The 25,972-nt window shown below is 36.4% G+C and overlaps 1 protein-coding gene across 1 annotated transcript in view; it reads left to right on the top strand.

Annotated features, from left to right (window-relative positions):
• Nucleotides 1-24,848, top strand: part of UBE2E3 (ubiquitin conjugating enzyme E2 E3) — a 99,540-nt gene extending 74,692 nt beyond the window's left edge. Inside the window, 4 exon segments of the mRNA XM_021006405.2 lie at nucleotides 19,554-19,641; nucleotides 19,644-19,688; nucleotides 22,946-23,093; nucleotides 24,211-24,848. Coding sequence (XP_020862064.1) covers nucleotides 19,554-19,641; nucleotides 19,644-19,688; nucleotides 22,946-23,093; nucleotides 24,211-24,308 — 379 coding nt within the window. The 3' untranslated portion in view covers nucleotides 24,309-24,848.
• Nucleotides 24,849-25,972: the final 1,124 nt, after the last annotated feature.

The following is a 25,972-nucleotide window of genomic DNA, read 5'->3' as shown; positions in this document are numbered from 1 at the left end:
TGTTAAATGGGGATAACAACAGCCCCTTCCAGGAATCCTGAAAGTAAAATGAGCTAATATTTGTAAAGGACTTTGCAACTCTTAAGGCACTACATATGTACTATTTTTATTTTTGTTAAAGCCTGACTTATTTTATGTACCATTACAGTTGGGGGAATCGGTAGTCATTAAACATCTACCATGTGCCAGACATTGTGCTAAGTTCCAGGGATACAAATAATAAGACAGGCCCTGCTATCTAATAGAGGAAGATAAAACACAAAAGGAAAATGAAAAGGAGGCTGGCTCCAGACAGTTCCTGTACCCGGGCACGATGTTTTGTGGAGTCGGAACCAAACAGAGCAACCAATAGTAAATGATAGGCTTCCCTATCATTTATATATAAATATAGGTGTCCCTGTAAATGATGTTACCCCAAATAAGCATGTCCTAGTACACAAATCCCTTCTTGCTCTTTCATTAGCTTTCCCTGAAAGCGTAATTCTCTAGCATCACACCTATCTAGAAGTAAGTTAAACAGACCTCTGAAATAGAAAAAGAAGGCAGCCAGTCTCTGCAGGAGACCCCTAGGTCCACACTCAAGTTTACCCTTTGGTCATTACAACAAACTTGTCTATCTAGTTTCCTGGTCCCTTACAAATTAAAAGCACAAATTAAAGGATGAGTAAGGGAGCTATTAGAAATCAGTCTTTTGACACAGGAGGGACAGCCAATAGGGAGGAAAGAGACAAAAACTTTTTTTTTAAATGTAAAAGTAGACAAAATTTTTAAAGTATTGCAGTCTGAGTTCATTAGTCTAGGAAGGAAAATAGCTCTAGGCACCTTAGAAGCTGCTGAGGTCATCTACATACTACCGGTATAATAATATAATTAGTGTTCTTAGTAGTGATGATCCTGAAATGTCAAAATCATGTTCCTTATACACTCTTCTGGATCACAGGAAAAGGTGTGATATATTTAGAAGGATTAAACTTGTTAAAATAAAAAAGTTGGTACTTAAAGGGGTAAGTATGCCTCTAGTTTCAAGAAAATTCACAAATTTGAGCCATGACTAGTTCATAAAAGAGCTCTCAATTTGGGTATTGGGATCTGGATTTGATTTCTGGCTTTGCCACTGACAACCTGATTTTTGACCTTGAGTTACCCCTTGGAAAGTTTTAGGAGTTAACCTTTGAGGTGCCATTTAGCCCTATTTAGCTCCTGTAATTCTATGATGACTTTTCTTTTTGACCATACTAGAAAACTGAAGCATTAATGTGCAAGGTCAACACATCTGCTACGTAACGTAATACATACTTAAATGGTTGTTGGGTTGTCAATGAACAAGCATTCACTCTCACCATATTGTTATGTGTCAAGCTCTCTGCTAAGCCCTTGGAAGGAGTTTACATTCTAATGGAGAAAGATTACATTTAAAAGAGAACTTAAAAAAAAAAGTTTGGCATGGAAGAGGTTAGGGGGGATGCTAGAGAAAGACTTGTGGAGATGAGTTGGTAGTGTGGCATGGAGAGGGATAGAGACGTCTTTGACCTGAGTCTCCTTTAATTGGAAGTTCTGGAAGGAACCAGCCTTTGGGGAAAGTAAGGCCACCTGGTCTGAGGGTACTTCTATTGTAAGAAGTAGTTCAGTGGTAGAGTGAGTTTTTTGGGGTAGCTTGGGAAAAAAATAGTGAAAATGATTCCATATGTTTCTATATATTAATCGTTCAATTCCTTTGAACATGAATTGACATTTGTAATCATTTTTTTTAAACAAGGTGGAGGGAATGTCCCCAGGATTTCCTTTGCGTCCACCCAGGGGAAAAAAATATTAAGAAATTCAGTGGTATAGATATGTTGCTTTTTCTTATCAGAATATGAAACCTATGTACCTTGATGGAATTCATTTTATATTAAAAAAAAAAATCAACATATGTGAAGCACTTATAGTGTGCCAAGCATGCCATGCTTTTCAGAGTACAAACTTAATATACTTACATTTAGACCTGGAGAAGAAACATGGAATATTGAATATAGACAAAACACTGGACCCAGTATTTGGAAGACCTGGGTTCATATTAGGCCTTTGACACTATATGACTATTGGTGAATCTCTGAGCATCTGATAACTCATTGAGACTTTACTACTAAGTTTTAGTAGTAAATTGGTAGAGGAAATTGGTGGAGGATTGGTAGAGGAAATTCTTACACCAGTGAAATTACACAGATCCTTCAAGTTTTGAATTATTTTGTCATTAATATTCAGTAACAATTCTGTCTTTATGAACTGTCTATCCAAACATTTCTGAAAATTGCCGAAAATTTTAAAATCAAGCTATACTAGAAAATATTTTAAAAGCTAATTTGTAATACAGATATTTTCTATTGGAAAGGTGTTGTTACTTTTTAAAATAGACTCAATTTTTTTTTGAAAATTTTCTTAACAAATGATATGAATGGTAGCAACAATGGTAGGATGGTAGGATCATAGTACATGTGAGCTGGAAAGGACTATCTCAAAACAGTAGTTATAACAAAACAGTTTCTCTTCCATATTGCACAGAGTTGAACTAGGTAGTAAAAGAAATACTTTCTTTTCTGCTTCAGGAAAGTAAAGAACTTGGATTTTTTTTTAAAGTAGTTACTTAAAGGTTCCCCCTCTCCACCAATGCTTCAGCACATTTCTTTTTCTCTGCAATGAAAAGTCATTCTTAAAAGATTCGACTGGGTTCTTTTTAAAGTAGATTTAGGGCTCATAAAGAGTGTCAAACAGTATTTGAGTGGGAGTCCTTTATTTATCCACATAAGGAGCACAATAGTTTAAGCCTTAAATTTTTCGTAGATGATCAATATAACTCAACACTGATGCTTAGAAAGACTTTAAGGTGTCAGAAAAGGTGGTTGTAACGACCTGCCTGTTCACCTTGCTTGTCTCTATGGTAACTGTCTGGCACAAGGATTCACATTACTGAGAATCCAAATAAGGTTTTGTCAAACACTTACACCTCTAGTTAATGCCTTTCCTTGCTGTCTGTTCTAAGCCATAACTCAGAGTCTAGATGGAGGAGTAGTGGGGAGCTGTTGGAAGAGTATTGGACAGTGAGGCACAAAGAAGATTGCTGATCTTAGCCCAACTTTGCTTCCAACAGAGCCAGCAAGGCAGTCCCTCTCAAAAGCAACAGACAACGTAGGGATAAGACTACCAGTCACTTGGTAATATGATGTGTTACCTCCTATGTGACATTTTTCCTCATCCTTCTAGGTGCTAATTCCCAGCTCCTCCCTAGCCTCTTACTCTAGAAGTTAACTTTTACAAGTGGTTTCCCCTAATAGATTCTAAGTTCTAATCTTTGAAATCATCAGTCTAACGAGGGTAGGGTCAATATTACATAAATTGAAGAATATGTTTTAATCATTATTTTCTAAGTAAAGTGTGTATTTCAGCTCAGTAGACAATTTTAGAGTTGAGAATTCAGTGCCATTTTGTGGCAGAGGAAACTCATGAAAGAGGCAGCAATTGATAGGAAGTCTATGAAAAATGAAATCATGGTTATAAGTTTATTATGTAGTATGTCTGGTAATTGTGATTCTGTGGAAAGAGAGCTGAATTTGTACTTGGAGAACTTGGGAATGAATCCATCATCTAAATGCTCCTTGCTACCTTAGTGTTCTTAGGTATTAAGGATAATTAAGCCAGTTCATCTCTCAGGGCCTCAGTTCCTTTATTTACAAAATGAGAGTATTTGACTAGATCAGGGATTTTAACTTGGAGTGTGTGAACTTGTATTTTTTTTTAATTTTGAGAACTTTATTTTGTTATAACTGGTTTTCTTTCTAACCTTTTATGCATTTAAAAATATTCTGAGAAGGGGTCCATAGGCTTCATTGTTTGTCCTTCCTTCTTGAAGAGGACCATGACATCAGGAAGGTGATGTTATGGCTTGAAAGTGAATTTCATTTAAGTGAGGGAGGGCTGTGCAAAGTCACCAGCCTTACTCTGTCTTCAGGAACTGTCTGGGTCAGGTGGCAAGATGTAGATCAGGATGACTGGATATGGCCCTGGAAGCAGTGTGAGACCTTGGCCTTTTTAAGCTAAGGGCTTTCCCAAGTCTTAGTTTAACTGAGATCACCCATTCAGTGATTAAGGCTAGATAAGAAATGAGGCAAAGAATGGCCTCTTACCTAGTCAAAAATAAAACAAAAAATACAAAAAAATCAATCTGGGAGGGGAAGATCCTCAGGATTTCTGACCAAAACAGAAATAATTGCTATTTGCACTCACTTGGAGCCTTTAGAGCCAAAACAATGACCAAGCTGAGCTTGGAACGGGACCTGTTGTAGGGCCAGTCATTGAGAGCCAGAGGGATTTGGGTTTATGGCTTGTTCCTTAAAAGAAATCTAAACTGCAAACCCCAAGATATCTTTCAAGGTTTCAGTGATCAAAATTTATATTCCCATAGGCTTAACTGCACTGCCAAAGAGGCCCACAACACAGAATAACTAGATGATCTTCTAAGGTCCATTTCAGTTCTCAATCTGTGATCCTTTGTGCTCCCCTATTTCAAAGAATTATAGAATGTTAGTACCAGAAGGGTGCTTCAAGAGAGGAGAAAAGAGGTTGGGGAAAAGAATGAGGGGAAGAAAAGTATTACTTCCTGCACTGCCAAAGAGGCCCACAACACAGAATAACTAGATGATCTTCTAAGGTCCATTTCAGTTCTCAATCTGTGATCCTTTGTGCTCCCCTATTTCAAAGAATTATAGAATGTTAGTACCAGAAGGGTGCTTCAAGAGAGGAAAAAAGAGGTTGGGGAAAAGAATGAGGGGAAGAAAAGTATTACTTCTGAGGAAGTTGATGATTGACTGGTTTCCATGTCAAAGCTATCCACATACACAAAAATATTCCCATATGAGTTCTTTGTGTATGGAGGATATAGCTTCATAATTTTAGTTGTAAAAATTAACAAAATACAGCAGGATGACCAAATGATTATTACGGTCTCCAGAAGGCACTAGTGACCTTGAAATAGGAGGGAAGAGTGCAAGGTTCTAATACAATGCTACACATTAATACAGTGAGCCTAATTGTACAGTTAGTACAATGAGTTTTCGCAATTTCCTTATTAACACCTTGGAAGGCAGAAGAGCTGGACAGACAGAGAAGGGGATGAAATATAGGGCAATAAAGGAACAAAAGACAAAACCTTGGTAGCAGCAAGTCCATAGTCTGAGAGAGAGAGAGTGTGTGTGTGTGTGTGTGTGTGTGTGTGTAGAGGGAGGTAGGTGTGTTGGGTGTCAAATGGCCAATGACCAAGGAGTGGAGGGAAGCCCTATATATAGTGCTTTTTTTTGGGGGGGGGCAGTAAATATATTTTTAGAATCCTGATTCTATCAGATAGCAGGTTAGCTCAGTGGTGTCAGACTGAAATAGTAGGCAGATGCCTGTGTCTGTATTGACTCAGAAAACCAGAAATTAACATTATCTAAGTTGTATTCTTTTATAAATGTTTTTGGGGGGGGGGCAAGGCAATTAGGGTTAAGGGTTAAGTGACTTGCCCAGAGTCACACAGCTAGTAAGTGTTATGTGTCTAGAGGCCAGCTTTGAACTCAGGTCCTCCTGACTCCAGGGCCAGTGCTCTATCCACTGTGCCACCTAGCTGCCCCTTAAGTTGTATTTTTTAAAGCATGTTCCCAATTATATTTTAATGTGGCTCTGCCTGAACCTAGGGAGCTGTGCTGAATTTGACACCTCTGAGTTAGATATTTCTTTCAGCTTTCTCATCTACTAAGGTAAGAAATATGCCGTCTGTTTCTTCATCTAAGTAAGTTATACAAAAATAGGGCTATGGACAGATCCCTGGGGCTCTGAATTATATTCCCTCCAAATTTGACATAAATCCATTAGTGACTGCTCTTTGGGGGCATTCAACCAGTTCTTAATGCACGTTTTTACTGCCATCTAATTCTCATATCTCTATCTTGTCCACAGTGATATCAGGAGGTACTTTGTCAGACGCCTTGCTTGAAATCCATGTTTAAATATTTTTGTGACAGTCCTCTTATGAAACAATCTAGTAACCCTGTCAAAAAAAAAAAGGATTTAGAATCCACTTATAGAGTATCTGTCTTGCATTTTAAAGGAACACATAATTTAACCATGATAGGATAGCAGGGAAACAACAGTAACTAAAGATAGATGCCTGTGGTCCTGTTCTAAAGTTCTTAAAAACAGTCATGACCTGTCTAGTGGCAAGAGACTTCTGTTTGCTATAACATGCCTTGTGGGTAAGCATAGAGTTTAATGAATCCAGTTAACATTTTAGTAGAGCTAGTGTTTAACTTGGAGTCAGGAACACTTGGGTTCAGATTCCATTTTTGCCGTTTACTAGTTGTGTGACCATGGGTAAGTCACTTTTTGCCTTTCCTGTATCCCCAGCACTTAACCCAGTTCTCAGCACATAATAGGTGCTTAATAAATGTTTATTGACTGACAACAATATGAGCTATAGTTTCTCCATGTGTAAAATAAACATAATAATATCTTTAATAACTATATTAAAGAGTCTAATAGTATTACAGTGTCATGAAGCTGACCTTGGAATAATGATAAATTTGGATACAACATGAGATTTCACGTGGAAGGAGAGGAAAGGGAAAATCAGGGGTCATTCTTTACCCCATCCCCTTTTCACTTAAGGAATTAGAAACCAAACTTGTAAGGCTCAAATAGTCGTTTTCACTATAAGTGTTTGCTTTTGAAAATCTGTTCGAAGAAGTGAAATTTAAACACCCCCCCATCAGGATATGAATATCTGAATTTATAAAGCATTACCAATTATTTGTGCGTTTTGCAAAAGGAGTGTTTATTTTTTTCAGAGGGGTCAATCATTAAGCTTCCATAAGGCATTTAAAATGAATCAAATTGTAAAAATTCATTTTACATCCTTTCCAGAAACATTCCAGGTATAAATCAAGGTGTTATAGATCTTCTGATATAAACTAAGTACTTGATAAATATTTTTTCATTTATTCATTCATTCTTCCTACAAAGTTGGTGCACAAGTCCAGGATGCATACAACTAGGATTTTTTTCATTGAGTCCTTTCTGCTTCTTGGTTTTCAAATCACAAGAATGATAATTTGAGGGACCTGTAATATGTAGAGTATGGAAGAGCTATAGCACTGACTAGTGAGATGTGTCCCAAAGGTAGGTCAGAGAGTTAATTGGTTTATTTTCTTAGTTATTTCTTATTTTGGAAGACTGTACCTTAATCCTAGGGAAATGCATACTAATCCTTTGGTGAATGGTATCTTAAACAATTTGTTTTTTTCCTGTAGGTGTAGGAGACCGTGCTGGAAATCCCCTCCAAATGCAGATTTACTCTTCCATTTACAGTGGTTGGGGAGGTGCCTGTAACAGTGAGAGGGTAAAGTGATTGAGCTGGACTTGAAATCTGGTCTTAAATCTAGACTTCTTGACTTCCCTGGGCTGGCGAGGGCTTCCCATTTTTTTAAGCCCTTATGTGCTTGGTGCTGGGAATACAAAGAAAGCCTCCTTCTCTCCCCCATGAGCTCACATTCTAATGGATATGTATGTGTTCCCCTGCTTGTTTTCTTACAGAATAGTTAATAAAACACTTAAACAACAACAAAATGCCTTTTGGTCAATTGGAATTAACAGCTTCAGGAAATGAGTAGTTCTCTTCATTCTCTAGATTTATAATAATAATTTTAATTTCCTGTTAGGACTAGAATAATAGTTTCCATGTTCTACGAAGAGCTCCCTAAACAGAATGTACATAGGCCTGGTGTGCCTTTGCACTCCACCCTAACATTGATTGAACCAAAGGTTATAGTTTGGATGCCTTCAAAGCAATGCTGAGGGGTTCTAGAACCTCAAACTCCTGGTCTCAAGAACCTAGAAGGGAGTTAAGAGAACTTCCTAGAGTGGTAAAAATTCAGTTGTATTAAAATGCAATCAACATTGCATTAGTTTTTGCATAAACTGCAGGATTGCACTTAATGTAATATGCAGAATGAATTGAAGAAATTCCAAATGGATTTTATGAATTTCAGTGCAAGCAGGTGCCAATTTACAAATAGTTTGTATTCCAAAAAGTTTTTTTTTTAAAGTTGGCTAGTCAGCACTCAGAACACATTTTCCCTGTAGAAACAATATGACTTATCTCCGAGAATTGTACTGATTTTCTTTAAAGGTCCCTTCCAGCCCTAAATCTATGAAATGCTTATTTAACCAGTATATGGCATATTTATTCATAATATAGTTGAGCTATAGTGTTGGTAGTACTTTTAAAAAAGCTGCACCATTCATACTTTTTTTTTCTTTTAAGTGTTTTGAATAATTTTTATTAGTATCTTTTGGTTTTTGCCACCTGCATTTCTGAATGTTTCCTTCCAACCTAATCCAGTAAGCTACATCCCTTCTGACAAATAATAGTAATAATAATGATGATAATGATGATAATAATAATAGGGAGGTGTGTGGGGGGGAGCAGTTCGTTAACCCAGTTGATAGCCAACATTCCACACCTGTCCTCACCCATCCTTGCAAAGAAGGGAAAGATGTTCATTTTCTCATCTTGGTCATTATAATTGCAGTGTTCAGTATAACTTAGTTTTTGGGAGGGAAGTCCATTCCTAGTTTTAGTTTGAGATGTCTTCTGGGCACCCAGAGCTCTATCTTAGTTCAGTGAGCATGAGACTCCCCTTATCTCATGTATCAGGCCACAGCCACAGGAGTGAGACTCCTAACGCACTCATGCCAACCAGGAAGGCAGGGGAGGGTGAGGGGTAGGTGGGGTGGCAGTCCTAGGTATCCCCTCCAGTACCAGGGAAGAGAATTTCAGACCAGGATAGACATGATGGGTAAGAACTAAATTAAGGGAACACCTGTTTTGCTCTTGTGAAAGATAGCTCTTTATTCTTCAAGACAGATTTTTGTAGACACTGTGTTTAAGTGGAAGTAGTTAGATATTTTAGTTTGAGTGCTGTAAATGGATGTACCCATAAATAACAAGGTACTGCAACTTTTGTCTTAAAATTAGTCTAATTGGATTGTGCCTACAGCTTTGAATGTCAAAACTGGAAAGAATTGTGAGTATTCTTGGACTTTTCATGCTGTTCATCATGTCAGCTCGTGGCAGATAATGTTACTACAAAAAATTTCCACCTGTATTTACAAAACTGCAGTTTGCAATTAAGTATTTGCTCTCCACCTGTGCACTATCTTATGAATTTATACAATAGGCTTAGCTGCATTTCAGCAAATGTCATAACATGCCTTAAGATAGACAAAACACAAGTTATATAGTAATTATTCTAAAGACCTGATTCCTGTATCAAGAAAGCATTCAAAATAATGTATGTTTAGATAGAAAAAAAAATGTAGGTAGACAGCTAACTATATGTATTAGTCAGTTTACATGTCTCTTGAGCAATGATCTATATAACTATTAAACTGTAGGAGGCCACTAGGGCTTTATAGAAAAATACTAAGATTTGTAAGGCAAATGATGAGACCTGTGATCTACATCAGACAAAACCAGATTATTTTCTCCAGGATAATGTACAACTCATTTTTAAATGTTTCAGCTGGTACTTTCATTCCTAGATCTGCTAATATTTTGTTAGTAATGTAGTATGTGCAATCTTCAAATAAATTACAACAGGGCAGAATGGCGTGGACATGGCATGATCATGGGCATGCATATCACTTAACCTCAGTGCCCCAGGCAATTGTGTAAGATTATCAATTACTGGTAAATTGTGAATAGGATGGGCACGGGGGTGGTTTCCAAGTTGGGGGTTACCAATGAAATCACAGTTAATGATGCTGCTTTGCTTCTTTATATTTTTTGACCATTGGTATTTCAGGGATATGCCCTTTTTATGTTACAATAGAGAAATATGTGTTGTGTAGTTTGATGTGAAACTCATAAATTTTCTTTTGAGTTGAGGAAATAAAGGTTTCTTTTGGATTTTTTTAAAAATAGGTTTGCTGTAAACTGAATCTTTATAATTTAAAAAAAAAACACTTTGTTTTCTTTGTGGGAGTACTCAGTCCTTGAATGAAACTGTTCCCTGACCTTTTGGTATGTTGCTGACCAGAAAGAGATACTACCATTAACTTTCTAAATGTTTAACTCACACCCAGGAAGCAGCAGAATCTATTTGCTAGGCTTTGAAAAAAATCCATGACAGCTATTTTCAGATATCCTGAGATACAATGTATAAAAAATCACATTGCAATAACTAATTTAAAAAAAAATTGTTCTCATTGGAGTAAGAAGCTTTCTTAATTTTTTTTCATTTTAAAGCATTTATATTAAACAATTGTAGTAGTGTTATCTTCTCCCTGTGATAAAGTGAATGTTGATTATCAGTAAGATTTAGTTTCTTACACAAATAAAAATGCTAGAGAAATCGAAGACAGTGAAGTTTTTGCTTTCATTATGATCTTGAGAATGTTCTATCGGTAAAATTTGACCAAAGATGCTTATTTTAGCTTTTTTTGTAGGAAACTTTTAGGTACCTGAATTAAGATATCTTTTGTTTGCCGGAATTTTTTTAAACATGAGGTACATTCTGTTTGTTTAGTTATGTCCAAAAAAAAAAGTGGATATGACATTTATTTCATTTGCCTAAGGGGTACCCATACAGAAAAACTTGTCAAAAGGTTAATGATTTGGAGTGCATTGTATGTTAAATCTTAGTCTGAGTCAGGGAGTAAGTCATATCTCAAGCTCAGGCATTCATTCTTCTTACAAAATGTTCTTTTCACACTCCCTTCTCCCCCTCATCAATTCTTCTCTCCCTTGAGGAGGTGCCAGTAACTGAATGATAGAAGAGGAGGCATTATGCATTGTGAACCTGTGTTTAATTCTCTTTTGATTTTTACCCAGCTAACCATTATGAGTTGTAAAATAATACATTTTTGCTTATCTTCTCCAGTTGCTGTTTAAAGATAAACTCCAATTGTAAAAAAATGCCCAAACTATTGATGGAAAAAAGTTGTGGGTATAGTTCTGGTAATCCATTCTACAAACTAGAACAGGCAGCTAGGTTTTTCAGTGGGTAAATATTAGTCTTGGAGTTAGGAAGATCTGGATTTGAACTCTGTCTGAGACATAAGCTATGTGACTCTAGGCAAGTTAACTAAACCACACCAAAAGTTAGAGCTGAGTACATTCACGATACGAATTCTTACTGAGTTTTTGGATAGTAGAAACTTTATCCAAGATAATTAAATACCAGATATACACAAGAAAGGAGCTAAAGCTCTAAGTATTGTCCAGAAAATGAGAAGATTGATGGGGGGGAGGGGAATGGGTAGGGGACACAGTGGGTTGTCCCCTAGAGGTTTTTTGGTATTCCTAGGGCTGAGAAGTGGCACAATGGATAATATGCTGCATTTGGAGTCAGAACACCCTGGGTTTGGATCCTACCTCAAGCAGCACTTATTAGGTGGTTCTTAGGCAAGTCACTTAACAACTTTCAGACTCATTTTTGCTCCCTCTGTTATCAAATAGGGATAACAATAGAACCCACCTCACAAAATTGCTATGAGGATCAAATGAGATAATACATTTAAAGAAGCCTTTTGTGAACCTTAAGAGTGTTTGTGTGTGTGTGTATATAACACACACACACACACACACACACACACTTATATTTATGCACACACACTGGTATTGGGCTGCCCTGTTGTGCAGAGCATAGTTAGGAAGAATTGAATTCAAATATGGCCTCAGACATTTACTAGCTGGGAGACCCTGGGTAAGTCACTTAAACTCTATTTTCCTCAAGTCACTTAAATTCTATTTTCCTCAGTTTGGGGGCAATAAAAGCTCCCAACCTCCAGGGTTGTGAGGATCAAAGAGATAACTATAAAGCTCTTAACAGAATGCCTAGCGCATAGTGGTGGTTTATAAATGTTAGCTATCATCATCATCAGATATATTTCTTAAATGAACTATCCTTTTAAATACAATTGTCACAGTATTATTAAACAAAACCTGGGTTAAGAGATTAGCCTGGTTATATAAAATTTCTTTGATACCAAGGACTCTCAGTTTTTGTCTCTGTATCCCCAATGTTTAGAATGGTGCCTTGAGCAGAGTAGATAATTACTAAATGTTTGTTAATCGAATTAAATGTTTTAGTTGAATTTAATTTTTGCTACTCCATCAATATCAGATGTTGAAAATGTATTATTAATGTGCATAAAAACCATCTTGAATAGAGACTACCTACTCAGTAGATTTATTTTAATCAGTGCTCTTGTCTTCTGGGTCACTGAAGGGTTTCTCTACAGTTTGGCAAAGACAAAATCATGTAACCTGACTTAATTGTGACTGATTCATAGTATTGAAAAATCTTTTGTTTCAGTTAGTTGTTTCATTAATCAGGCTGAATCTTATCCAACTGTTTAAGAAAAGGTAGTTGATATAACCACATCGATACGAGAAAATGAATGTAGTGCTTAAATGATAAAAGAACTATTAGTTTAAGTAATTCTCAAATTGAATTGCTATGTAGAAATTTGGGTCGAGGTGTAATACTAATTAGTTAGAATCTTTGTTAAGAATTTAATTAAAGCACTTCAGAGCCTGTGTGGGTTTTAACTTTTCTTGTTTATCCAACTGTTTCAGTTTTTAAATACATTTCTTCTTAGAAACTGACAGGCCACTAAGGTGGCCTGGTTATATTTATTCTCATGAATAGTGACACCTAATTGCTGTGTTTTTAAATAGGTAGTTTTTCCCTTCCCGCTTCTGTCAGCTGTCATTTCTAGTTGTTGGAGTTCCTGTGTTGATGTTCCTTATTTTATACGTATTTTTGTCTAGTTAAGTACCTTTTCTAACCCTCACAGGGAAGCAGCAGCAGAGAGATTCTAGCCAGGATCAAAGCAAGATAATCTGGAAGCGATAGTATTGTTGGGTGTAAACTTCAAAGGAGCCATTGCTTCCAAGGTGGTGGTGGAGGAGGGTTGGAAATGTCGAGGGAGAGGACAAGGAAACAGTCTGTGGTAGTATAATCAAAGATCCAAATCCCAGTTCATCTACTCACTGTTGTCTCTGTGATCTTGGACAATTGTTTCAGCTCTGTGCATCCCAAGTGGACTGAATGACTTCTCAAGTCCCTTCCAGCTTTACATGTATACTCTGTATATACTCTATGTACTCTCTGTACCTCCTAGTACTTTATTGATAGACTTGAAAGAAACCTGGCATTGGCCAGGGGAACAAGGAATGGCAACTTGTGGAGGAGATAGCCAGGTTTCATTGAGCACAAGAAGATGGTGATTCTTATAACTTTACCAGGCACAATAATGTCCAGTTTATACATGTTCCTTAAGACTTGCTGCTTTCTTTTCTTGCCTTCCCAGTGGCATTAATAACTTTTCTTCCATCTGGGTCCCTTTCCTCTATCCAGGCACCATAGATAGCTACAGGAATCGTAGAATTATATTTGGAGGTAGAACGACCTCAGAGGACAGCCATCTTTCTAGTCCCATCCTCCCATTTTATAGATGAGGAAACTAAGACCCAGAATGATTTAAGTGACTGGTCAAAGTTTGTAAGGTAGTAGCATAACCATGATTTTGAACTAACTCCAAGCACACACAGCACTGTCACCACTGTACCATGATGAACAATGGTTCCCCTGCTATTTCCTTCTATGGCAGTGTTCTTGTTGATGTTCTTCCTCCCCTCTTTCCCCTCCTCTTTCTCCCCCCCCTCCTCCCTCTCTACTCCCCTCACCATTCTATAGAAATTTCTCAGATGTTAGAGTTGGAAGATACCTGTAGTCTGTCCTCTCGTTTTCTGTATCAAGAAACTGAGAAGAAAAGAAAACTTGCCCAAGTTAATAGCAGAGTAGGAAATGGAACCCAGGTCTTCTGATTTCCAATCCATACCACACTGTTTCATTTCCCTCACTATGAGGGGCAGCACTGCCGACCCTTCTAGAAGATCAAAAAAGTCTCCGTCCCATTCCCTCTTGACTAGTTTTCATGTTCTTAAGTCCTTCTTCCTTTGTGTTTGTCCATTCCCACTTCTCTCCTTCTCTCAGTTGACTTTTGAATAAATACATATGGCTATGACCCAGTTACATTCATGGTCTTGGGGCATTGTTCAACCTGAGCACATTGTGGTCTTTTTAAAAATCACTATTGCATAGGAAGTGCATTAATTTCTAATTGAGTTTTATAGGCTGGCTCAATAATCTAACCACTTATAACATTGTTTTTTTGTGTGGAAATGAATTCTGAAATCCAAGTCATTGACTTATGAACTTTTATGATACAATTAAGTTTTAGTTGGAAACTGGCTGCATGTATAAAACTATGACTTCCTGCTTTAGTTAAGAAACATTTACTTGTTCTACAATGTATTCATAATTTTTTTTGTCAATCTACTTTAACAATTTTTCAGCACCTATGTGCAAGGCAGTTTGCTGGTAATACAGAAATAAAAAACAAACAGCTATTGTTCTCAAGGGACTTTACATTCAGCTAGGAGAATACAGTTGTATGCAAGTAATTAAATTCAAAGGTATCAGTAGTAAATTTCACAGGGAGAGAGGTCTGACGAGGCAGGGAGAAGATTAGGAAAGAAAGCTCTCAAGAGGTAGTAACACCTGGCTGTGCTTGGAAGACAGGAGAGGAAGGAGTGTAATCCAGGGAAGGGGCCGAAAGTGATTCAGCAAGCATTTGTTAAGTTCCTACTATGTGCCAGGCAGTGTGCTAAGCACCAAGGATACCAGAAAGGACAAGAGACAGTCTGTGGTCTTGAAAAAGTCACATCTAATGGGGGAGACAACAATGCAAACAACTGTGTGTGTACAAAACAAACTATATGCAAGATAAATAGAAAATAACCAGGAAGGGAAGACCCTATAGAATTTAGAGGGATTGGTAATGGCTTCCTGTAAAAAGTGGAATCTTAGCAGGTACTTGAAGCCAGGGTGATGAAGGCCATAAATAGGGTGTAGAGGCTGTTTGAGTGGAGAGAAGGGGTGATGGGAGAGATAATATGGAGGCAGAATGATCGAAAAGATACAACTGATTGGGTTTTAGAGGTCCAGAAAGAGAAAATGCATAACTCCAAGCTTGTGAACCTATAAGCATGGAAGGATGAAGGAAAATAGAAATGATGAAGATTGGAAGAGGGGGCTGTAAACAAGGGACTAGAGTTCAGAATAGATTTAGGGCTAACTATATTGATTTATGTATCTTTTGTATAAAGATAATAATTGAAACCTTAGTTTTAATATAGGAAAGGGTGTGGAAAGGAATTAATTCAGAGCCTTGGGAGGATACCCACCCTTAGTGAGTGGGAAGACAATAATGAATGACCCAGTAGAAAAGATTTGAATAGTGGTCAGACTGGGCTGTTGGAAAAAGTGATTTTTACCAATGTTGTACTGATCTTTTAAAATTAACTCTAGTCTTTAAAATTAAAATCTAAGTAAGATATTTAAGATCTAAGAATCTTATGTCAGTATAAGACATTAGTTTATTCCCCATATTAGTAAACTTTTACTGTCCATGTGGAGTAAAACTAATGTTGTGGTGAAGTCTTTGTGTTTGCAATACATTACCTATATAATGGTAGGAAGATTGGAATATTCACTGACTTTTATCAGTAAGAAAGGAAAAATCTGTCATTATGTGAGAGAAGTAACTGATTTCAAAATTTTATATCTTATTTGTTCTGCTATAGTGCAATCCAACCTATTTAATTTTTTTCAATTAACAAGCATTTTCATTTTCCCTTTTTTTTTATTCCTCATCCCCAATTAAACAAAAACAAAAGAAAAGGAAAACCCTTGTAATAAAATATGCATAGTCAAACAAAATAATTCATTGGCTGTGTCCAAAAACATGGTTCTCATTCTGCATTGAGTCCTGTTACCTCTCTTTGAACCTCTGGAATTGTAACCTGTATTGATCAGAGTTTTCAAGGTCTTTTCAAAGTTGTTGTTTTTTGTTTTTTGTTTTTTGGGTTTTTTTAATATAAAGTTACTGCATATCAGCGGTTCTCTTGGTTCTGGTCACTTTATTCATCATCAGTTCATGTAAGTCATCCCAGATCAATTTCATCAAAACCATTTATTTCATCATTTCTTATGGCACAATGATATCTTATAACATTCATATAACATATGTTTAGCAATTTCCTAATAGATGGTCACCCATTTTGTATCCACATGTTTTGATAGTACAAAGAAGCTAATATATTTTCCTATCTATCTCTTTGATAATTTTGGAGTATATAGCTAGTAGTGGATTGCTGGGTAAATGGGGATGCAGTTTAATGATGTTGGGCATAGTTCCAAAATGTTTTGTAGAGTGGCTAGACCAATTCAGAATAGCACGAATAAGTACATTAGTGTATCTACCCGTTTTTTATGAGTTTATTTTTCATGGGGAGAAGAATAAAATAGTCAATGGGTAACCTTTACATTTGGCTCAACATCACAGCAAAAAGTTGGTAAGTTAGGAAGTCTAGAAGGGGAAAAATGAGTTGTCTTTGTAGATAGAATTAATAATGATAATAGCTGGTTTTTACATAGCTTGGTGGTTGACAGAGTATTTTGCCGCTATTATCTCATTTGATCATCAGAACAATCTTATCCCCATTTTATAAATGAGAAAACTGAGCCACAGAAATTTTTTTTTGGGGGGGGCCGTTGGGGCTAAGTGACTTGCCCAGGGTCACACAGTAAGTGTCAAGTGTTTTGTCTGAGGCCGGATTTTAACTCGGGTCCTCCTGACTTCAGGGCCGGTGCTCTATCCCCTGCACCACCTAGCTGCCCCACACAGAAATGTTTTAACTTGCGCAAGATCTCATAGCTAGTAAGTGACTTGGGATTTAAACCCAGGCCTTCTGCTTAGAAAAACTAGTCTTTCCACTTCATCATTGCTGCTTCCAATAAATTTAATGCTTAAAAGTTTTTGTGGTAGTTGCCTCTGTTAGAAATAAATAGTGTTTATGATCCCTGGCAAAGAATAATTAGCAATTGGTATTCAAGCAGTGAGAAAATGGATTACACTAAGACATTAGTCATCATGCTGTTAGTGCTTCAAATAATGTCACCGTTCAACAGTAAGAGCAGCTGTTTACTGAAAATTCCTGAGTTCAAGTTTGTCCCTGTTTTTGACACTTTATTTACCTGCTTTTTTTTTTATTAGTTACGTAAGTTATAGAAGATATAAATGGAATTTAAAAGCAGCTTAAAGTAGATAAGAAAAACTTAAGACTGATAAGAATCACATTTGGCAGAGAAGGGAAGAAGTGGAAGAATAATGATATTCCATTCACAAAATACTTTGGTTTCAAACAAATAATGGAAATATAAGGGGGATGACAAGTAATGATTTTTTTTCTCATTGATACTATGTTGATATTTTCGTAAGCAAAACTGGGTTCATTTTATTCCACTACTCTGGTATATAGGAGGGAGTGCTGGATTTCATCCATATGAGTTCAAATCCCAGCCTATTTATTACAGTTAGACCCTGGGTGTATCATTTTACATTCCTTCTCTAAAATGAGTGGCTTAGACTAGAGACCCTTAGAGACCCTTTGCAATTTAAAAAAAAAAAAAGCAAAACTATGATTGTATGTCCTGAATTAGTATGGTTTGCTTTTTCATCGTCAATGAAGAAATCATGTACCAAGTAAATTAATATTGCAGTCAAGCTTGAAGGAAGCTTGTTTAATTGCCCAAGAGAGCAAATTATTTTTAAAACCTGTAGAGAGTGAGTGAGTGAGTGAGAGTGTGTGTGTGTGTGTGTGTGTGTGTGTGTGTGTGTGTGTGTGTGTGTGTGTGTTTTCATTAAAATTAGTCCTGGCAGAATTTAGACTTGTCAACAGCTTGCTATACTGTAACAAACCACTTTCCTTCTGGCAGCCTTAAAGATTCAAACACAACTGTGAACTCAAAAGTGAGCAAAAATGGCCACTGAACAGAAACTATAAAGCTTATAGGCAGTGTTTTGTAGGAAAGGTGAAACCACACTTGGGTCCTTCTGTATAATCAATCGGGATAACAGTAGCTAACTAGTAGTTTGTTAACAGTAGCAAATAATTATAGCTTGATTGCAAAGGGAATATATAGTCAGGCAGCATGGTATAATGGAAGAATTACTGGTTCAGGAGTCAGAGGACCTGGATTCAAATCTCACCTTTGACATTAACTTCTTGTGTGGTCTTAAGTAAGTCATTCAACCTACTTGGACCTCAATTCCCTCACTTGTAAAATGAGGGTATTGAATTAATTGACTTTTAATGTCCCATCTAGTCTTGTTCCTGTGATTCAGTGAATTGCTGTTGTAAAGGCATAGCTGTAGGAAGCTAAGATTTTCAATGGAGAAATCCCTAGATACCTCAGAAGTCCCTGAGGGTATCACTTTATTTACAGTACAATAAGATAATTTGTGTTCGTAATGAAGACCCTTCGTCAAGGGGAAAAAAAACCCCCAGCTAATTTGTGTTCTTACTGCTCTGCTTAAGAAGGCATAGAAGTATGTGTGGTTTTTTTCCTTCAAAATTTCAGTCAGTTTATTTTTTAAAAATCTTGAGGCTTAAATGGGTTTTAAGTTTCTGTTTTCTGGAAAATTTACTTATGCAGAACACTTAACTTCTAATGGTGCTGTTTGGCTAAGAACTTGTAGTTAGTACTAGTTAATGTAGACATTGAAATTTTAAAAAAAACTTTTTTCTTAAATATTTACAGTTCAAGCTGTCCTCTATCCAGTTACTCAAGATATGAGTGTGTATATACTTGGAGATAATCGTACCACAAAATATTCAACACCCTTCTTTCCTCATCTCAATATAAGTACTATCCCTCCCCTACAAACCCAAGACGTAATTTGCATTTTACATTTTTGTTAAAAATAAATCAACGTGAAGACACGTGATTTTGATACTGGTCTAATTTTTTAAAAAATCTTTTGCCTTTGAGCCGATAGTTATTAATGTGGCTTAATATATCATGGTTGACATCACTTATTTTAAAATCAAGTATGCACCTTATACTACACTTAATATGAACTCAGACAATTGCTTTATGTCTGTGAGCCTCAGTTTCCATATCTCTGGAAAAGATGGGGAAGTTGGACCAGCTGATCTTTAAAATTCCTTTCTGCTTTTAAGTGATCCATGATCCCAAAGATCACACATAATATGTACCCATGCTCAGGAAGTAAGTGATTTAATGAGTAATTTAAAGATCACTAGGAAAATGTGGGTGATAATCAGTGATTTCAGTTATATTAACTCCAATATCCTTTAGCAATTGGTATTCATCTATCAAGCATCATGAACAATATAAAAATATGATTGGATTTCAGTTACAGTCATTTTGAATAGAAGGATGTTGTTGAGAAACACAGGGTGTCAGAGAATAACAAATTTACTTCTTTTAGCGAAATCTAGGCTTTTTTACCCCTCCAAAATGCCAATTTACCCTAAATGTATGAGAGTACATTTAAAATATTGCTTACTGATATACCTTTTTTTTTTCTTTCTTTCTTCTTGATAGTGCTGGGCCTAAAGGAGATAACATTTATGAATGGAGATCAACTATACTTGGACCACCAGGCTCTGTGTATGAGGGTGGTGTGTTTTTTCTCTGGATATCACATTTTCATCAGATTATCCGTTTAAGCCACCAAAGGTAAGGGTCTTTTTAATATTTGCCCACTCGTCATTTAAAAGAAAAAGAGGTATTTCAAAATGACATAGATGGAATAATTTGATTAATGTGAGTTTTGTATGATGGTATTTTAAGGGAACTATATAGAAACTGAGGAAATCATTCAGGCAGCCAGTATTTATTAAGCTTAAAAATGGGTTGGAGGAAGGAAGCAGACATGACTGACAGAAACAAAGAAGTTGGCAAACCACTGTAATCATATATTTATTCCTCAGAACTGCATTCTTCATTCATTATTCATCCATCTAGCAAACCAGGATCAAGTCATTCTGCCTGGTGCTGAGAAAGACACAAAGATAAATGGGTCCCTGCCTTCAAAAATCTTATAATCTAGTAGAGAGAGCACATAATAAGAAAACTCAGAACAAACACACACACACACACATATATATATATATATATATGGAGTCATAAGCATGTTTTCTATCTTAAGCAAAATATTGTCGTAGGAAAAGCTTTCACACTACCTCATTGACTATGAAATCAATATCCATCTGAATTTTAGGGGTTAAGTAGACAAAGGGTAGGAAATAGCTTTGAACCATTTTCACGTAGAAGGAAAAACATATGGAGTTTAGTTTGTACCTAACCAATATACAGAGCTCTAACACTTCCAGACCCCAAACAGGCAAGCCGGAAGGTAAAAACTTCCAGAGTGGTGCCTGAGTACGAACAGTCCCCGAGGCTTCAAAGAGTGGAAGGCTGGAGAAAAGGAGGTTCCTTCTGGGTTTAGATCTGTGATTTGTCAGCTAAAGACTCCAGGGGAAGAAACCTAATTTAAAGTCAGTACCATTGTTAAGAGGTGATACAAAGGCAGATACCTTGACATTTATTTCTTTTAAATATTTATTCCTTATCATGCTTCTCTCATAATTAACATTTGTATAGAGACTATGTGTTCCTCGTTATTTTTCAAATATAGTTTATTTTTGAGTATGGTGAAGTTAGTGTAGGGGAAGAAATGAGTCTCTGCTATCTAAAAACAAAATTAACACCACTGAGGACTGCTCACAAGGTTCCTGGGGTCCTAGCAAGTCCCTATCAGTGTGCCTGGAAGATTCAACCTTACAGAACAAATCTAGTCTCATATGAGTAAAAACTCCAATTGATTGAAAACCCAAAATGGTAACTGCTTTCATTCAGCCCATTAGCCTTCAAAAGTAGAGCAATATAAATGTACTATACTGTATAAAATAAGGCAGACCTTAAGAAAATAAGCCTATGAGTATACTGGATTATTGACATTTATTTCTACATGCTCAGCTTCTTCAAGTAGAAATTGAGTTATTGATGTTGAAAGGTCAATAAACAATTTCTTGCTGAACAAAATCCTACAAGTGAGAAAGAAAAACACTTTGCTGAAAGGAATGATTCCTTCATTCAGAGTTCAAAAAATGCTTTGTATTTCATCCCCCTTAGGTTTCCCCTCCCTCCCCCCAAAAATTATAGTACCAAATCAAGACACTAAGTATAGTAATATATAGTACAGCAGATAGAATCCTGACTGATGTTACCTGTATGAATTTTGGCAAGATATTAGCCTTTCTGGGCTTCACTTTCCCCATCTGTAAAATGAGGAGGATGGACAAGACGGTCTCTGAGGGACCTTTCCAGTTCTCAATTGTTACAATCCTCTTATTTTTTTGTACATTTTATGTAGGTCCTACCACATATATCATCACTACCACTTTTTATTAAGGGCTCTCTTTTTTTTTTGGTTGTTTAAAGAATAGTCATTTTTCCCCTCATACTTTTACTAAGTCGCTGTAATCCCCTTGGTAAAATTCCTCTTTATTTTAAGTGAGAGTTTCTGACAGTTTGATCTGGCAGATGAAAGCTTAATGTAATTCTTGCTTATCCTGTGTCCTCTTGTATATCAGATAGCATCATTTTTCTCCCTTGCTGAATTCTAATGCATATCTAAGTTCAAGCAAGGTATTGGAATTTCCTCAGAAATAATGTAAATATCATTCTCTTTTTATCACTCAGGAACATTTTTGTTGTTCAGTTGTGTCCAACTCTTCATTGACCTCATTGACTTCATGGACCATACTGTCTATTGGGTTTTCTTGTTAAAGATAGTAGAGTGGTTTGCTATTTCCTTCTCCAGTGGATTAAGGCAAATAGAGTAGCTTATATCTAAGGCTGAATTTGAACTTGGGTCTTCCTGACTCCAGGCCCAGTGCTCTACTCAGTGAGCTGTCTTAACTGCTTCAGGAACACAAGTTAATAGTTATTAATTGATTATTGGTTGTTGGAAGGACTTTGACAAATTACCAAATAGATATTCTAATTAAGCCTTGCTTAAACCAAGATTAATGATGCTTTCCACTTACATCATCGTTTGTAGTCAGTTTTTAATACTCTGCACGTAGATAATCCACATTCTCAGAAGTCTACCTCTCACCCATCCTACTACCTCTTCCTGTGGCTTCCCTCTTCCCTCTTTTTCCTATTCCCTCACTCTCAAAGGATGCTTCTTTGTCTTATAGAGGCTGCCTCTGCCTCATTTCTACAGCTGTATTTGCTCTTCATTCTCTATCAGTCTAATATGAGAGAGAGCCATCTGAGAGAATGCAGATGGGGTAATGGAAGTGGAGGAGAAGGCCCAAGTGACCATTTCTAGAACCATTCCTCCAAACTCCACTATCTTACTTTTTGATAAGTTTTTCATTGTGACAAGAGTTGACACAGTTGATGATGCTTTTTGCTACTGGAAGACCTACCTGGCAGCAGACTTTTTTAGGTAAGACAGGTGTTGTTAATCAAGAAAATTGTGTTGCCTTCCTAGAACTCTGATTATGGTCTTTCAGTACAACATGAGGGAATTTAAAAGGAGATAGTAAGGGATAAGCATACATGAAGGGTAAGCAGAGTGTCTTGGGTTGTCCCCATTTATCCTCCCAACTTTTTAAATATACCGTTTCAGCTCCATGCCTCTATTTAGTCTTTCCTCTGTCGTTTATTTTAAAATGCTCTCTATGAGGGGCTGCTTAGATCAGTCATGTTGACCGAATTAACCAAATAAACCATGTGTTTCTAGTGTAACGTAAACAGTTGCTCCATATGGAGAAAGGAATCCCCAGGTGAATTTTCTGTTTGTTATTTTAAAATCTCTGTGATAACACTTTGCTTTATGACTGCTGATAATTGAGAGTTTAAGGTTTCTATTACACAGGATGAATTTTTATTCCGTTTTCACTGTTGACTACCTTTAGGTTACTTTCCGTACCAGAATTTATCACTGCAACATCAACAGTCAGGGGGTCATCTGTCTGGATATCCTTAAAGACAACTGGAGCCCTGCTCTGACCATTTCAAAGGTTTTGCTGTCTATTTGTTCCCTCTTGACAGATTGCAACCCTGGTAAGCAAATCCTAAGGAGCATAAAGTAATATTTATCCAGACCACCAAACTCTGTGTCTTTCCCCAGTCATCTGAAATGTGGAATGAAAATTAAGCAGCTGCTGATGAGTAGAAGAAATCATGAGAAGACATTAGTATAAATTTCATTTTTAGTTCAGTTGTTTGCCAGCATTTAAAAAAAAATTCCATTAATATGTGGAGTGTTGTTCTTTCCCATAATGTATTGGTCTTCATTGCCTGTTATTCTCCTCCCTTTTGAGAGGACTAAAGCAGGGTCCCTGCATGGAGGAGGTTTTCCATTGTTTTTCTTGGTAGAAGTAGTCAATTGTATATTACACTGAATCTGCACATAAAAGTAATTGCTGCTAGTGAGGGAATTGGACTAGACAATTTCTAAGGTAAGGCCCTTTGAAGCTTTAAAATCTATGATTTGGTTATTCTGATAAGAGACCACATTATGTCAGGAGTTTCTGGATAACACTGTTACATTAAAAAGGTTTTTACATGCATAAATGTACATAGCTATCACACCTGGTTTTTGTTTGTTTTATAAAGATAGTTATACATCTGTTGAAGTGTTTTTGTTTTAGCTGAACTACTTGGCATTTAATTTGTTGCATCATAATTATCAAAGCCCTTAACTAACATAGTTGAAATTGATAACCTACTAAATCATAGGAGATAACCTTATGCTCCATGTAGGGCCCTTGAAACAAAATGGCAAAAAATAAATGTTCATCTCAGAGGATGGAAATGCCTGATATTCTTTGATTGTAGAAGGTGAATATGAAGTCAGATCATAAAATATTGTTATTATTAATAACATCATAGTGTTAGTCTTATGAGACAAAAATAGGCCTGTTAATGAAACCTTTTCCCTGATACTCCTTAATGAGGATTTTTTTCTCTTTTTGGCAGAGAGTGGGGTGGGTGGATTTTGAGGTATAAATAGCCAATCAAATGACAATTTCATCTTTTTTTTGGTCTTTGAAAAAAAGATGCTTTTGTTATTCTGTCAAGTAGCTACTGGAAAATACAGCCTCATGTGTGAGAGAATGGTATACTGGTCACTAAAGACCTGATAAAATATTTTCTAATCTTTCTTCCCTTTTTACAGCTGATCCTCTGGTGGGAAGCATAGCCACTCAGTATTTGACCAACAGAGCAGAACATGACAGGATAGCCAGACAGTGGACCAAGAGATATGCAACATAAATGGCGTCTTTTTTGCTCAGTGCGAAGAAGCAGGAGGCCTCTTTACACTGTGCAGCAAATCTTTATAGCCTTTACAATACGGACTTCTGTGTATATGTTATACTGATTCTACTCTCTGCTTTTATCCTTTGAAGACTGGGAGACTGCCCAAAAAGGTAAATGCTATCACGAGTAGAACTTTGTAGCTGTAGATTAGTTATGTTTAAAATGCCTACTTGCAAGTCTTGCTTCTTTGGGATATCAAAATGTATTTTGTGATGTACTAAGGATACTGTTCCTGAAGTCTACCAAATATTATAGTGCATTTTAGCCTAATTCATAATCTGTATGAAGTTATTAAAGTAGCTTGTAGATGACTAGAAATTATGTCATTTGTATTAAACCCAGATCTATTTCCAATTATGTGGTACATGCTGTTGTGGAAAATGTTTTACCTTTTACCTTTGTCAGTTTGTAATGAAAGGATTTCCTTTTACCCTTTGTAGCTCAGAGAGCGAGCACCTAATGTATCATCTCGAACACAATAAACATGTTCCCGGAGGTGTAGTTTCCTTGTCTTAATGTTCTAAGTTAATCTTTAAAGGGATTTATAGATCAACAGTAGATATATCTGGTATATTTATGGACAAGATAAAAATGCTGGGCACACTATTAAGTGCTAATTGTGGAAACTTAAATATTTAATTTTTATTAAACCTAATTGAAAGCATAAACTTGCTCCCCTGAGTTATGATGAACTTAACCTGTAATTACTGGAGGTTCTTTGGACCACCCTGGATCATATAAAAAGCCCTAATGCAGGGCTAAAAGAAATGAAACATTTTAGATAACTCAGGTTACTTGTAGTATAAATTATATTATTTCAGAGCCGGAAGGGATGTTAAGGGATCATTTCATCCAGTGGTATCGAACTCAAAATAGAAAAGCAGACCACTAAACTGTACATATGGATCTTTGTGGGCTGCATATTGACTTAGAAAACCACATATTAACATTTTTGATTTTTTTTTAAATTTTAATTTAATTTAATTTAATTGTCCCAATTATATTTTAATCTTGTTCAGGCCTCACTTGGGAGTGTTGTGGGCTGCAGTGAAGCCACAGTGTGTGACAGAAGCTCCAATCTAGTCCAAACCCTTCATTTTATAGATGGGGAAACTGAGGTTCTAAGAGTTGAGATGATTTGCTTAGGTTCTAAGGGTAGTTAGTGGCAGAGCCAGGACTAGAATTCAGTGCTGCTTATTCTAAGTCCTAACCCAGAGCTCTTTCCACTATAACTTGCTGCCTTTGGGATTTTTTGCGTCAGGGTTGATGCTTATTAAATCAGTATATTAGGTATTACTGTCTCATGATAGTAATATCTCTTATTGTGAATAGGTCTTTTTTCCTTCTAATTTTGATTCTTTTTTTATAGAATTCATTCATTCACATTAATATTAATTTCAGCAGAAATACCTCTTAGGACAAAGTTAAACAAAAAAGAATTGATTAGTCATTAAGGTGGAATGGATTTGTAGAATTAGTGTGGAGAAGCACATAATGGTATTTTTTTTAAATCCATTTCCGTGTTTTTAAATGTCACAGTCCTACCCATCCCATGGTTACATTTGTTAGCAATCAGAGATCTTTTATTTTTGTTGCAATTTTCACAATTAGGAATAGAA

This window comes from Phascolarctos cinereus, unplaced genomic scaffold (genome assembly GCF_003287225.1).
Source record: "Phascolarctos cinereus isolate Bilbo 61053 unplaced genomic scaffold, phaCin_HiC Scaffold_726;HRSCAF=1367, whole genome shotgun sequence".
Taxonomy (NCBI): Eukaryota; Metazoa; Chordata; class Mammalia; order Diprotodontia; family Phascolarctidae; genus Phascolarctos; species Phascolarctos cinereus.
The sequence above is the reverse complement of the archived record's forward strand: the minus strand, read 5'-3'. Positions and strand labels throughout refer to the sequence as shown.